We start from the raw sequence: 16,386 nt of genomic DNA, 5'->3' as shown, positions 1-16,386 counted from the left end.
CTCCACCTGCTGTCCCTTCATTCTATGTCTGTCAATACATTCATTCCGCCATGTTTGCTAGCCTACTGACTACAGTATGTAGAAAATAACTTGACTGTAAGATAAGCCTCAATTAGTAACATCATTTAAATGTGTTGCAGGGTTCTTGGTGAGGATGAATTAAATTATTTGGGAGACATGGTTTTGTTTGAGTTTTTCTGAACCCAGTGAAATGATGTGGTCAGGCTAAGGGCTGTATCCACGCACTCCGTGTTGCGTCGTGCATAAGAACAGTCCTTAGCCGTGGTATATTGGCCATGCCTTATTGCTTAAATATATACATACAAAAATAATATATATATATATATATATACACACACACACAGTATGTTATACTTGTGTATAACTGGTCTCAGTATGATAATAGGACAGGCAGATTTAAAGAAGGTATTAACAACAGGTGACATGAATAATGAAACTCAATTGCTAAACATACAGCAAATAGAACAGCATAGCGTAAGTGATGATTGAGTGTTGTGATGGCGGGGTGTGTTATGAAATACAAAAACACCGTTTTACAATGAAGCATTCAAATGAGATGAATCAAATGGAATTGCTTTGCATTAACTTTTTATTGCTTTTTGCTCTGGAAGTTCAAAGGCTTGAGAGGTGTGTTAATATGCAAACCAACTATATACTGCACATTGTTTAACAAACGTTCCTCAGTGAGGATGCTATCAGAAGTGTTACCATTTGTTTTTGGGTGTGACGTTGTCAGAAGTCATGAACGTGGCCCAGTGTGAGATCATTTCCTCTTGTCCCACCAGACATTATTTTAGATGGGTTTGAGTTCCACTGCAAAGGTTGATAAGCGGATTATAAACTACTTTTATACATAGTTCAAAAATCTACCTAAATTGGTATGCTATGATGTGTGAATGGAATGCCATTCCAAACCATGGCAGAGATGAAAAAATATGAATTTCTGCTGCCCTCAGAATTCCACCTCCCAAAACAAGGAGAAGAGTACAATTTCATAGACTGACTACTCAGTGAAAACATGATGCAGCAAAACAGAGCCGGTGCTTTCCACCCGGCTGGTACAGGCTGAATGGAGGAAGTTAGGAGGATGAGGGTTGGACAAAGAGGCTGCTGATCCTGGGCTTAAAAAGTGCTGTGCTCAGCAGCATTGGGGTGATTCTCATGAAACAAGTTTTAAACATGTCTGTAGCAAATTGAGTTACAAAATCATGATGCATCTGCAAAAATAAACTATCATTCTGAAGACTAAGATGTCTAGTTTCTTCTTATTTTAAATAAATCTAAAAAATGTGCTGAATTTTGTACATTTTCACTCCAAATTCTCATTACCGAGATGCGTCCTAATTCAATTATCAGGTCATTTTATAACATTTTACTTTAGAAAAAAACGTATTTGAATAAAACACAATATGATGCTGTAGTTTGTCCATAAATCATAACAATTGTGTACTAGTTGAAGTTTACATTAAACTATATATCATATTTATTACTCAAAAACACAGTGTCTGTTGACATGTCTCATTACGTAACACTTTTCAAGTTACTGTAAAAACTACAATCAGTTTTTAAATAATATTTTATCCACCTATGATACATCATCTACAGGAGTAGTCCTTAGATACCAAAAGTTAAGGTAAATTATTCGCTTACATGCCTTCAGAATGAGGTTTTATTCTGAAACACCCCCTTCTAATTTCCGAAACGGCTAAAAAGCTCAATTTGGGAAAAAGTCTGAGAACCATGACCTTACCAACATGGATGCATGAATGGGCTTTAGTGATGTGGTCAATTGTTTACTGTCACCTATTATTTGCAGATTGAGCTAAGGGGCTCTCATTACCGAAACACACATTTCCCATTACCACGTAATTTTTAGGTCTGTTTCGGTAAAGATAACCTTAATTTCGGTATAGTCAATGGGTGTGTTGTGCTGGTAACTTCATTTATTTACTAGGACCACTTCTTAAACATATCCCAAGACCGTTTTTGGTTCATATCGCACATATTTAGACATTTTCTAGGCATATTGTGTTATACTGTTTGCCCATAGGATCCCATTCAATCCAGAAATGTATCTATAATACCTTGAACCACAAATATCCACATCCTAATACACGAATATTACCTGTAAAGACCTTGGCAAAAAAATGTTTTGGTTACTTTTGAAAATACATGCATGTAATTACAGTACTTACAGTGCCTTCAGGAAGTATTCACACCCCTTGACCTTTTCAAAATGTTGTTGTGTTACAAAGTGGGTTAAATGGATTTAATTGTAATTTTTTGTCAATGATCTACACAAAATACTCTGTAACGTCAAAGTAGAAGAATAAGTATTTAACCCCCTGAGTCAATACATGTTAGAATAACCTTTGGTTGTTGATCATTGCTAGACAACCATTCAGGTCTTGACATAGATTTTAAAGTAGATTTAAGTCAAAACTGTAAATTGGCCACTCAGGAACATTCACTGCCTTCTTGGTAAGAAACTCCAGTGTAGATTTGGCCTTGTGTTTGTTTTAGGTTATTGTCCTGCTAAAAGGTGAATTCATATTTTCCTCTAGGATTTTGCCTTTGCTTAGCTCCATTCTGTTAATTTTTTTATCCTGAAAAACTCCCCCATAACATGATGCAGCCACCACTATGCTTGAAAATATGAAGAGTGGTACTCAGTAATGTGTTGTATTGGATTTGCCCCAAACATAATATTTTGTATTCAGGACAAAAAGTGAATTACTTTGCCACATTTTATGCAGTATTACTTTAGTGCCTAGTTGCAAACAGGATACATGTTTTGGAATATTTTTTATTCTGTACAGGCTTCCTTCTTTTCCCTCTGTCAATTAGGTTAGTATTGTGGAGTAACTACAATGTTGTTTATCCATCCTCAGTTTTCTCCTGTTACAGCTATTAAATTCTCGAACTGTTTTAAAGTCACCATTGGCCTCTCCGGCAACTGAGTCAGGAAGGATACCTGTATCTTTGTAGTGACTGGGCGTATTGATACACCATCCAAAGTGGAATTAATAACTTCACCATGCTCAAAGGGATATTCAATGTCTGGTGTTTTTATTTTTACCCTTCTACCAATAGGTGCCCTTCTTTGTGAGGCAATGGAAAACCTCCCTCGTCTTTGTTGTTGTTCAACTGAGGGACCTTACAGATACAGTGACTTGAAAAAGTATTCATCCCCCTTGGCGTTTTTCCAATTTTATTGCATTACAACCTGTAATTTAAATTGATTTTTATTTGGATTTCATGTAATGGACATACACAAAATAGTCCACATTGGTGACGTGAAATGAAATAAATAACTTATTTCATAAAATTCTCAAAAATAAATAACGGAAAAGTGGTGCGTGCATATGTATTCACCCCCTTTGCTATGAAGCCCCTAAATAAGATCTGGTGCAACCAATTACCTTCAGAAGTCACATAATTAATTAAATAAAGTCCACCTGTGTGCAATCTAAGTGTCACGTGATCTGTCACATGATCTCAGTATATATATACCGGTTCTGAAAGGCCCCAGAGTCTGCAACACCACTAAGCAAGGGGCACCACCAAGCAAGCGGCACCATGAAGACCAAGGAGCCCTCTAAACAGGTCAGGGACAAAGTTGTGGAGAAGTACAGATAAGGGTTGGGTTATAAAAAAATATCTGAAACTTTGAACATCCCACGGAGCACCATTAAATACATTATTAAAAAATGGAAAGAATATGGCACCACAACAAACCTGCCAAGAGAGGGCCATCCACCAAAACTCACGGACCAGGCAAGGAGGGCATTAATCAGAGGCAACAAAGAGACCAAAGATAACCCTGAAGGAGCTGCAAAGCTCCACAGCGGAGATTGGAGTATCTGTCCATAGGACCACTTTAAGCCGTACACTCCACAGAGCTGGGCTTTACAGAAGAGTGGCCAGAAAAAAGCCATTGCTTAAAGAAAAAAATAAGCAAACACGTTTGGTGTTCACCAAAAGGCATGTGGGAGACTCCCCAAACATATGGTACTCTGGTCAGATGAGACTAAAATTGAGCTTTTTGGCCATCAAGGAAAACGCTATGTCTGGCGCAAACCCAACACCTCTCATCACCCCGAGAACACCATCCCCACAGTGAAGCATGGTGGGGGCAGCATCATGCTGTGGGGATGTTTTTCATCGGCAGGGACTGGGAAACTGGGACAGAGGTTCACCTCCCAGCAGGACAATGACCCTAACAATACTGCTAAAGCAATACTTGAGTGGTTTAAGGGGCAATATTTAAATGTCTTGGAATGGCTTAGTCAAAGCCCAGACCTCAATCCAATTGTGAATCTGTGGTATGACTTAAAGATTGCTGTACACCAGCGGAACCCAACCAACTTGAAGGAGCTGGAGCAGTTTTGCCTTGAAGAATGGGCAAAAATCCCAGTAGCTAGATGTGCCAAGCTTATAGAGACATACCCCAAGATACTTGCAGCTGTAATTGCTGCAAAAGGTGGCTCTACAAAGTATTGACTTTGGGGGTGGTGAATTACTTTGCCACATTTTTTTTGTCTTATTTCTTGTTTGTTTCACAATAAAAAATATTTTGCATCTTCAAAGTGGTAGGCATGTTGTGTAAATCAAATGATACAAACCCCCCAAAAATCCATTTCAATTCCAGGTTGTAAGGCAACAAAATAGGAAAAATGCCAAGGGAGGTGAATACTTTCGCAAGCCACTGTAATTGTATTGTCATTCAAAAATTGTGTTGAACACTATTTATTCCACACAAAGTGAGTCCATGCAAAACTGTTGCGGTAATGAGAATTGTTACATTGGTAATTGTGGAAATTGTTATAAAATGCATAATATCTGAAAAAACAAACATAATAATTATGATGAAAGTAAAGATCCTAATCAAATCACATTTTATTTGTCACATGCGCCAAATGCAACAGGTGTAGACCTTACCGTGACATTTTTACTTACAAACCCTTAACCAACAATGCAGTTTTAAGAAAATCTCAGTGATCCAAAATCCAAGAGAATCTCAATGATCTCAGGAATCCAAGAGAAAATTGTGTGAAAAATGACACTTGAGAATTTGTGGGTCAAATGTCAGTTTCGTGAGAATGACCCATAGAATTGGGGTAATTTCCATTTAAATTCAGTAAATTCAAGAAATGTAATTGAACCCAACAGGGCACACATCACAGGCTGAGAGTCTAATCCAAAAACTGCTCTGGCAAAGTCAGGGAGTGATACAAAATATGTATTATTTATTTATATCAAGTCTGCTGTAGTTTGAATATGACATTCTAAGTATTGACTTCACAGCACTGTGAACTATCATTTGGTTGTAAAATATTACAAGTTTGCTTTCATCCTGTCTCATCCTAGCACCTATCCTCTCTTCACACATTCTGATGACTTACCATACAATGTATTGTCAACCTTTTTGCTGGGCAGAAGATGGAAAAAGCTTAAAACAACCATCAATGGCTTCTACGGGAAGTGGCCTGCGTAAGTTTATTCTTGAGACTTAAAGTTGGATACCAAAAATATGAAATATATGCATATTGATCAAAATCAATAAATGTATCAAAACAATACCCACTGGGCCCCCACTGGTTGAATCAACGTTGTTTGAGCGTAATTTGTCAATGTATTGTGACGTGGAATCAACATGAAAATACATTTGATTTGAAAAAAGTCCTCAACCAGTACTGTTTTCATCTAATTTCAACCAGCTTTGTAAACATTGAAATTAGAGTAAACTTAAACTTAAATACATTGACTTAACCTGACTAACAGGTTGTTACATCAATCTAATTTCAACATAATCATCAGAACTGTGTATATGTTGAAATTGCGTTGAAAATTCCACATAGAAACGTAACAAATATTTTAAATTGTATATTCAATTGGGTGGTTGAAATTATGTTGAATTTTAGATTTGATTAGACATATTTTATTTGACCTTGTTTCAATGTTGTAGTAAAATAGTATGTTTGAATCATTGTCATGCTATCAACCTAAATAAAGAGGTATGTTGAAATAATATGTGAAGACAAAGTCCAACGATTTCTGCCTGAACAGTGACTCCTACTGGTATATGAGGGGTAATGCATTTCAGTGATAACGAGTCTACCATCCAGATGCCTACCTCTATGTACCCTGTTCAGCTTTGGAAACAAGCTGTGTTTGTATCAACACATTTTGACATTGATCAGCTTCCATATTCATTTGCGTTGACTACCTAAATAACGTTAAATAGTTTAAAGTTACATTTACATCATTTAGCATGTTTCCACTAATTTGTATTTTTACCAATCACATCAGCTCTTTTTCAGAGCTAATCTAATTGGTCAAAAGACCAATTAGTGAAAACAATTATCAGAATTGGGCAGCCTGTGTAAATGCAGCCAAGTGTCCTTTGTTGGGCAAATCAGATGTCAATGTAGCCTACATGAACTCAACCTCACTCCGAATTGACTTTCACATACAGCTCGTGTTCGAAAAGTTAGAGGAGTTACTTTAAATTATTTAACGTTATTTAGGTAGTCAACGCAAATGAATATGGAAGCTGATCAATGTCAAAATGTGTTGATATGATAGCTCAGCTGAAACAAACACAGCTGGTTTCCAAAGCTGAACAGGGTACATAGAGGGAGGCATCTGGATGGTAGACTCGTTATCACTGAAATGCATTACCCCTCATATACCAGTAGGAGTCACTGTTCATGCAGGAATCGTTGGACTGTGCCTTCACATTTTATTTCAATATACCTCGTTATTTAGGTTGATGGCATGACGTTGATTCAAACATACCATTTTACTATCAACATTGAAACAAGGTCAAATAAAATGTCTATCAAATATGAAATTCAACATAATTTCAACCACCCAATATGTATTGAATATAGGATGAAAATGATTTTGAATGTTTCTACGTTTTCCACGTTGATTCCACGTCACAATACGTTGACAAATTACGTTCAAACAACGTTGATTCAACCAGTGTGTCCCCAGTGGGTAGTGTGTATGAATCTATGGGTCTGTACGAGACTGAGATGGATGTCCTGTTCACTTAGACTGATCCCAGATCTGTACGAGTTGACAAGACCGCACAAGACAAGACAGCACAAACAGACCTGGGACCAGGCTACTGTTGACTGGTTGCCATTATGTATGTCAGGACAGGACAGTTATCTGGTCCTTGACTTTGGCCCCTGACACCGACTTTCCATAATGTGTCTGATCAGGTATCCAGGGGGATGACAACCTCCAGTCCATGATCGTTGGCACGGTGATGAGGAAGATTAAGTCTCGCACCTGGAAGAAGCAGCGCTACTTCAAGCTGCAGGAGGACTGCATGACCATCTGGTACAAGTCCAAGAAGGCTGGGAACGCCCACTCCACATGTGAGTAGTGACATTTACATGCTTAGACAACGTTTAGGCAACGTTTAGACAACATCACCTACTGACAGACACAAATTGTCACATTTGATACTTATTATATCACTGTCCACATCAAGATTATGTTCTGCAGAAGGCGATAAACTGAGTGTACAAAACATTAGGAACACCTTCCTAATATTGAGTTGCACCCCCTTTTCCCCTCAGAACAGCCTCAATTCGTCGGGCATGGACTCTACAAGGTGTCGAAATCGTTCCACAGGGATGCTGGCCCATGTTGACTCCAATGCTTCCCACAGTTTTGTCAAGTTGTCTGGATGTCCTTTGGGTGGTGGACCATTCTTGATACACAAAGGAAACTGTTGAGTGTGAAAAACCCAGCAATGTTGCAGTTCTTGACACACTCAAACCGGTGCGCCTGGCACCTACTACCATACTCCGTTCAAAGGCTCTTAAATATTTTGTTTTGCTCATTCACCCTCTGAATGGCAAACATATACAATCCATGTCTCAAGGCTTAAAAATCCTTCTTTAACCTGTCTCCTCCCCTTCATCTACACTGATTGAAGTGGATTTAACAAGTGATACCTGGTCAGTGACACCTGGACTCACCTGGTCAGTCTATGTCATGGAAAAAGCAGGTGTTCCTAATGTTTTGTACACTCATTTGAGTAATTTTGTTGTAGCAGGGGTCTAGTTTTATCATCACTGAAGTGAGTGATAATATTGGGCTATAGGGTTCACCATGTACCTAAATACTTTACTTATTCCTTTTAGCCATGAGTGGAGCAAAGGGCCTAAAGAAAACCTAAGGAGATAGCTAAATACCTAAAGAGATACCTAAGTAGATAGTATTCAGCTTTTCTTCTACCTTTCAACAGTCTCTGTGAGTGACGTGGAGACGGTGCGTGAGGGCCACCAGTCAGAGGTTCTGCTAAGCATCGCAGACGAGTTTCCCCCAGACCGCTGCTTCACCCTGGTGTTCCGTGGTCGCCGTGGCAACCTGGACCTGGTGGCAGACTCGGCGGATGAGGCCCAGTCCTGGATCAAAGGCATGAGGAAGCTGATCGAGAACCTGGAGAACATGGGCGAGAGTGAAAAGCTTGACCAGTATCCTTTCTGACAAGCTAAACCAATCAATCAAAATGTATTTACAAAGCCCTGTTTATATCCACAGTTGTCACAAAATGCTTTACAGGAACCTGGCCAAATACGATACATAGTCCTAGCTAGTTTGCTTAATGAAGTTAAGAAGTGCACTTTACACATTTATAGCAGAGTAGCGTTTGGGTTATAGCTCCTATAGGTTTGCTGTAGCGTGATGACGTTTTCCCTTAAGCGACATTCCCAGGTGGATCTGTGAATGGTTTAAGAAGGCTGATAAGAACAACGACGGCAGAATGAACTTCCGGGAGATCAGGGTCCTGCTGAAGATGATGAACGTGGACATGAACGAACATCACGCTCACCGACTCTTCATGGTAAGAGCCCTGAGATCGTCTGAATAAGGCCGTATATCTTTGGTCCTTGAACATTGCTGGTGTCTGTTGAGGCATGGTATTAAACAGGTTTTCTCCATCCCTCCCTATTGTTCCTTACTAAACCGGCACCTCTTTTGGAGTCCACTGACAAAAGATGGTGCTCTTTTTCAGTTGCCCAAACTGAAAGAGCCCTGAAGACCTTTCTCCATTTGATCCACAGATGGCAGACAAGTCTCAGACGGGGACTCTGGAGGATGATGAGTTTGTCCTGTTCTACAAGATGCTGACCCAGAGAGAGGACGTTCTCAGGGTGTTCCAGGACTACTCTGGCGATGGACAGAAGCTGTCTCTGCGGGACCTGGAGGAGTTCCTGAGAGATGAACAACTAGAGGAGGTAGACGGGGTTCAGCAGCTGGCCATGGAGCTCATCGAGCGCTACGAACCCTCCGACACAGGTAGTACTGACCTCTGACCCTGGCATGATTTGTGGCTATAGCTGACCAATCACAGCCTACTAATAAATCAGGTCAATAACCGTATCATCAGCTCAACATCATGGCCAAGCAGTTCTTGTTATTTAAACTAAGAACCAATATATTTTAATGAATATCATGATGGTTGTAATGAAAAATATAAATATATAGTTTGAACTGATAGCAAGGTTTTCTTGTTTGTCTTTGTTTGTTGTGTTCCACAGCCAAGATGCTGAAGGCCATGTCTATCGATGGTTTCCTGATGTACCTGGCGTCGGCTGAGGGCTCCATCTTCCACCCCAAACAGCAGAGCCTGTACCAGGACATGACCCAGCCCCTCAACCACTACTTCATCTCCTCCTCACACAACACATACCTGATGGAGGACCAGCTTCGAGGACACAGCAGTGTCGAGGGATACATACGGTATGTACACTATGCCAGTGGGGGCTGATGGGAAGGCTTAGTAGGCCGTTCTTGAGAGAATTTGATCCTTTGTTTTGGAAAATGATCTTGATCTCTGTCTTGTGATGATTTATGACACAACTTTTAGAAGACAGAATCTGAGGGATTGATCATTGTCTCTGGGACAAAGTCCAAAAATGCAAACTTGTTTCTTCTTCGTTAGGGCTTTGAAGCGAGGCTGTCGGTGTGTAGAAGTAGACTGTTGGGACGGTCCCAATGGAGAGCCTATCGTCTACCACGGACACACTTTCACCTCCAAGATCCTCTTCAAAGATGTTGTGAACGCACTGGGAAACTATGCCTTCAAGGTATTTATTTATTCATTCAAAACTGTAATGACAAGATTAAACCTCTTTGTATGGTATGCTTTACAGGTATTCTCTGCAGTATCATGACAATAATGTTTACATTTCAGTACAGAATACAGGGGCGTTTTTAGCTATTCAGATCCAATCATTGTGAAGCATTTTCATGGTCCATTTACCAGTGCAGTACTTTGCACACAGGAATCCATGAACTTGCAGTATCAACACACTCCTCACTCAGCACCTCATTATATGTGTATGAGTCAGGAGGGCGATCATTCCATCATGATATCCCAAAGCCACAGCCCTTTCAGAAAGCCGAGCTCTCACACAGTAAACCAGCACATGACCTGCCTGTCAAAGACTTATCCTATTTTATGCCAAAACAGTCCTCCGTGCCGCCAGGTTCACGTTGTGTGCCAGGGTTTCAGGGCCCTGGTCAAAAGTAGTACACTGCATAGGGAATAAGGTGCCATTTGGGACGCAGCCACTGATACAGGTCAGCCCAGAATATAGTGGATGGACTACATAGAGGGTGCCATTTAGGATGCACTCTCTGTCTGTCTGCAACTGAATGGCGGCTTGGGCTGCTCCATGCGACCCCTGTCCTGTCTGCCTAAGTGGCTGCTGGTGTATAGAGACCGGTATAGCAGGTATAGCCTTTCTCCTCACACTGATAATGCTGCAGTCCAGTGTTGAATTATTCACTCCCCCCTTCCTCCCCTCCCAGGTGTCAGAGTACCCGGTCATCCTGTCCACCGAGAACCACTGCGGTGTTGAGCAGCAGCGAGTCATGGCCCAACACCTCAACACCATCCTTGGCGACAAGCTGCTGAAAAGCACCCTGGATGGAAAGATACCCGTCAGCTTTCCTTCTCCTGAGGTGAGGCCGGCACCAGGCGCAGTAGGCAGGTTATCTGCTCTGATCTGACTCTAATCACGTCATGGCAAGGGCAAACGTAGCGTGATGATGGTGGTGGTGGTGGTGGTGATAGGACAGAATTGTCCCACAGAAATACAATTACTAGAACGGACATTACTATTCCAATTCAAGTCAGCGTTCTGCAATTTGTGGACCGGTGGCCATATTGAGTGTACCCATGTCAAATTGCCATGGTCTGAGGGGCTATTTTCTATAGGTTTGTACTGCTGTGCTGCGCTCCACCAGGCAGCCAAATCCTGCTGTAGAGCAGAGCTTCCCAAACTCAGTCCTGTGGCCCTCCCTGGGTGCACGTTTGGTTTTTGGTTATTTGAATCAGCTGTGTAGTGCTAATGCAAAAGCCAAAACCGAGTTTGGCCCAGGACTGAGTTTGGGAAACCCTGCTCTAGGCTACCTGTCACCCTCAACAAAACACTTTAGGGTGGAGTCAGTGTACAGTACGTACATTATTAAACCAGTTTATCTTGTTGATAGAATGCCTCAAAGAGAATTGTTGCCAATGCCAATTATAAGAGCACATTCATCAGAATTCACACAGAACGTCAGATTAAGTTTTATAATCACTATTTTATCATATTATTATAAGGCTATAAAACAGATTGACCTGCCCAAAAGTTCCTTGTTCAAAATCGAAATGTATTCCAATACATTACATGTAATCAAAATAATAATGAATACTCATTTGAGATATGCAAATACTGAATATGTGGCAGAAAGCAAAAATAAATAATGCATATATTTGACAGTTTTAACATAGAACCCAGATGAAGCTAAGAGCGGGGGGCCCCAGGACCGAGTTTGGGAAACCCTGCTGTAGAGTGAGTGACCTGTAGGTTCACCTTCACTCTCTGCCTTGCTAACTTTCTGTCAGTGCCTCCCAGGCCATATGATCTGTGCTGTAGCATGCAACACTGGCACCGTGAATTATTAAAAAGCCACAATATTGTTCCCTCCTGTCCATCCCTCAGCATTGAATAGAATATGATTGATTGTTCTCTCAGCCTAGTCTTTCAACATTGTATTGGGCCTGACCTGCAGGTCCATGTAAGACAATGAATGCAAAGACTCTACATGCCCTGCATCTCAATGCAAAGACTATGGTCTGTCTGTGCATGATGTATATTTTTTCTGCCTCAGTGATTGTAGTATACTGTGCCCACAATCATCAAGTATGCAGGTGACTCTAAATATCTATTATGTTACATTATCAATATGCAATAGAGAGATGAGTTGAGAGAGAGGTGCAGTCGAGAGGTTCTGAAACATGCCCTTGTACGATATCCATTCCCTGGTGATGAAACGACCATGGTTCTAACTGACAGGAGTTGAAGGGGAAGATTCTTCTAAAGGGAAAGAAGATTGGAGGTCTGGAGGAGAGTCTGAACGGGCTGGTGGAGCTGGAGGACTCCCTGACAGGAGAGGTGAGCGACGAGGACGAGGCGGCTGACATCGATGAGGACAACCTCCACAGCAACAGCCTCCGACGCACAGCCAAAGTAGGCTACTGGTGTCTGTGTGTGTGTCTGTGTGGGTAGGGGTGTGGATGTGTGTGGGCGGGGGGTGGGGGGTGGGGGGGCGTGTGCCTGTGTGCGTGATTGTGCATGGTTGTGACATTGACGAGGATAACCTCTGCAGTGACAGCCAAGGTGGGCTACTGATCCTCGGCCGGAGCTGTCCGACCTCTCTCCACTTCCTGTAACGTAGACGCAGGGAGTCAGGAAGCAAGTGCAGTTAGTGAGTTTAATGATGAAGAACACTGAACGATACAAAACAAGAAAAGCGTCTAAACATGGAAACATAAACAATATTACCTGGTGGGTGATAACAACAGAGTGCTATATAAAGGGGAAGTAATCGGGAGGTAATGAAGTCCAGGTGTGCCTAATGAGGCGCAGGTGTGCGTAAGGATGGGTTGCCAGGACCGGTGGTTAGTAGACGTCGAGCGCCGGAGAGGGGGAGCGGGAGTGGACGTGACACTTCCTCTAGAGTTCCACCTGCGAGACGTATATCTGTGTCTCTTGTCTAGGGTTGCAAAGATAGGGTATATTACTGGACACTTTCAAAGTTTACCAGTAAACTGCCAGAATTTTGGTATCTTTCAAGGATTTTATGTAATCAATCAAAAGAGATCCAGCGGCCCTTTTGGGATTATCACAGGTGTCTGTAATTATCTTTGGCCTTCTGTGTGGACTATCACATGTAAAATATAGGAAATAATTAATGCCATTGTTGAGTAGATGCTTTTTTCATTAATTACATTTTAAAAAATTATTCAAGTATAAATTACCAAAGTTACAATAGCTTGCCATAGATTTTCTGTTAATTACCAAAATTACTGAGGATTCCGGTAACTTTGGTAAATTACCGGTAGTTTTGCAACCCTAGTCCTGTCACTAAACTCTGGGCCTGCCTGGATGTAGTCGTATATGTTTCACTGTCACTCCTTCTCAACTCCATCTCCCGCTCTCATATCCACTTAGCATAAGACGTGTCACTCACTCCTCCATTGTCCCTCAATTCCATTAGGGCGAAAGTGTATAATCTTGATCTGCTGATGTGTTGACTTAACCAAGTTATAACACTGTTATAGGACTGATACTGTCCAAGGGTTGCATTCATCTCTGACATCGCTCATGAAAGACACATGGGGCTATAGCCAGGGACTAGACACACTGAGACTCCTAACGGCAGAGAGAGAGAGAGAGAGAGAGAGAGAGAGAGAGAGAGAGAGAGAGAGAGAGAGAGAGAGAGAGAGAGAGAGAGCCCAGAGAGAGAGAGAGCCCAGAGAGAGAGAGAGCCCAGAGAGAGAGCCCAGAGAGAGAGAGAGAGAGCCCAGAGAGAGAGAGCCCAGAGAGAGAGAGAGGGTGTGTTAGAGGTAGAGAGGCCTAGAAAGTGTGAGACAAGAAAGAGAGAGAGACCATTAACAGATGAGATGGAGTCCATGGGTCTAAGACATCCTGTAACATTGATTCTCTATGTTTAATGAAAAGCATAGATTAGAATGGCATACTATGGTTGACATGGTTTGATCAATATGGTAATCAGGGGTAAAGCCAGTAGTCTACAGGGCAGTGAGCTCTGCGATGCCCTTGGCCCTGGTGTAACTGACTGATGACAGACTGTAGCTCAGAGTCTCTGTTTGTGTTCGGCTCCGGATTAGCTTTCATATAGAGGCAGCCCAGGTGTACACTAGGACTGGGAGACCTGATTGCATTGCTAATTAGATTGGCCTTGTGCCCGCCTGCATACCTCAACCTTACGGTCATCGAAGCCTGATTGGCACTGGCAGACCTACTGTGGTTGGCTTCATAGTGAAGTATCACTTACCCCATATTGGGGTTGTCTCAGTCCACTTGCTGCTTTCACCCATGGCTAGCTACACTCCACTCCTCCTCTCGAACTTTACGAGTGCCACGATGCTCTTATCGCACAGCCTTGTCTATTGTCAAAATGAGGGTTTTACTGTAAATATCCAATCCTCCTAGTGCATTTTTGTCCAAGCCATTGCCTAATTTATATGTAGTTGAATTGAATGTAGCCTAGTATGGTCAACACTCCAATTTTCCCTCTGTGGATCAATAAAGTTTATTCAATTCAACTCTCCTTCTTTTCCTCAGAAATCGAAGCAGCGTCTGTCAAAGGAGCTGTCAGACTGCGTGGTTTACTGCAAGAGTGTCCACTTCAGCAGCTTCAAGCACTCCCGCATCCACTCCAAGTTCTACGAGATCTCCTCCTTCACAGAGTCCAAAGCCCGCAAACACTTGAGAGAGGCAGGTGGGCCCTGAATCCCTACAGTAACTCATGACATCATCAGTCAGGGTCAACCACTCACTTACTCACTCAGGACAGTTTGTGTTGTTCTGTTTGGACCTCAAAACAGAAGCCAAAAGTTGTTGATTTACTAAAAGGAAATGTTGTCTGATGAGTTAGATTTAGTCAGTTATTCATTCAGAGGCAAGTGCCGAAACAGAGGCAGAATGACTAAAAGACACAGTGCTTTGTCTGTCTACTGTTCAATTGCATGGTTCCTCAAGATCATCTCATGTATGGTTAACTGCCTGTCTCTTCCAGGGGAAGAGTTTGTGCATCACAATGCCAGGCAGCTGACCAGGGTTTATCCCAGTGGCCTCAGAACAGACTCCTCCAACTTCAACCCACAGGAGATGTGGAACACAGGGACTCAAATAGGTGAGGGGCATTTTAGGTTGTTCTAAGGCATGACACAATGGTTAAACAAAAGATCAATTTTCAATTTCCAAACATGACTTGTTAGTTAAGCTTATTCTTCTGTTCGTTCGGATCGGTTGGTTCATTTCTCTGTTTTCCTTGTTTCCTCAGTTGCGTTGAATTTCCAGACGGCAGGGGTTGAGATGGACCTCAACGATGGACTGTTCAGTCAAAATGGCCGCTGTGGCTACGTCCTCAAACCTGACTTCATGAGGATGTCAGAGATGAGGTTCGATCCTGAGGTTCCACAGAACCGGGACGGCTACCAACCACTCAGTCTCTGCATTCAGGTACAAATAACAAACTGAGACCTACCTAAGACACAACCTGAGCCACAACAGAAAAACTACAGAAACCAAGCGGAATGCTAACTTACCTATCTGACCTCAAGCTCTCTCATTGTGTGTGTGTATATATTTGTGTGTGTTTTCAAGGTGATCAGTGGACAGCAGCTTCCCAAAGTGAACATCAAGGAGAGCTCTGTTGTGGACCCGTTTGTGAGAGTGGAGATTCATGGAGTTCCTCTAGACCAGGCCAAGCAAGAGACCAGATACATAGACAACAATGGTACTATACACACCCATTAAATCCCAATCACATAAATGCTTATAATGTGACTTTTTACAGTAATGTTGATACAAAAAAGCAGTATATTACAGTATTCTATTCTATTATTTTATATATTAATGGATTGTGTTTGTTCAGGGTTCAATCCGGTATGGTATGACACTTTGCGGTTCAACATCCATGCGCCTGAACTGGCCCTGGTACGCTTTGTGGTGGAGGACTACGACAAGGCGTCAAGGAATGATTTTGTCGGACAGTATACCTTGCCTTTCTCATGTATTCAGCAAGGTAAGGCTCATCCATGTATTCTGCCTCTGTATTTAAGCATTCTCATTAAATAACCTCCTAATATGACAGTAATATGTAATAAGATGGGATCAATTACCTAATACCTCTCTTTTCCAGGATACCGTCACATCCACCTCCTGTCTAAGGATGGCACCAGTATTCCTCCCGCCTCCTTATTTGTACATGTTAGAATCACTAACCTTGTATGAGCTGAACATTAGAGATTCC

The 16,386-nt window shown here is 41.8% G+C and overlaps 1 protein-coding gene across 1 annotated transcript; it reads left to right on the top strand.

Moving 5' to 3' along the window:
* Positions 1-5,417: 5,417 nt before the first annotated feature.
* plcd4a (phospholipase C, delta 4a) lies at positions 5,418-16,367 on the top strand (the record flags this gene model as incomplete). The annotated part of the gene is made up of 15 exons (XM_084155288.1): positions 5,418-5,514; positions 7,257-7,415; positions 8,294-8,522; positions 8,764-8,893; positions 9,114-9,348; positions 9,591-9,792; positions 9,995-10,139; positions 10,867-11,019; positions 12,399-12,572; positions 14,694-14,850; positions 15,148-15,264; positions 15,415-15,593; positions 15,738-15,870; positions 16,009-16,158; positions 16,276-16,367. The coding sequence occupies 15 exons, from the start codon at positions 5,418-5,420 to the stop codon at positions 16,365-16,367; spliced, it is 2,352 nt and encodes a 783-aa protein (XP_084011414.1).
* Positions 16,368-16,386: the final 19 nt, after the last annotated feature.

The sequence above is a fragment of the Coregonus lavaretus genome (genome assembly GCF_964263955.1).
Source record: "Coregonus lavaretus genome assembly, chromosome: 38".
In the NCBI taxonomy this organism is placed as follows: domain Eukaryota; kingdom Metazoa; phylum Chordata; class Actinopteri; order Salmoniformes; family Salmonidae; genus Coregonus; species Coregonus lavaretus.
The sequence above is the reverse complement of the archived record's forward strand: the minus strand, read 5'-3'. Positions and strand labels throughout refer to the sequence as shown.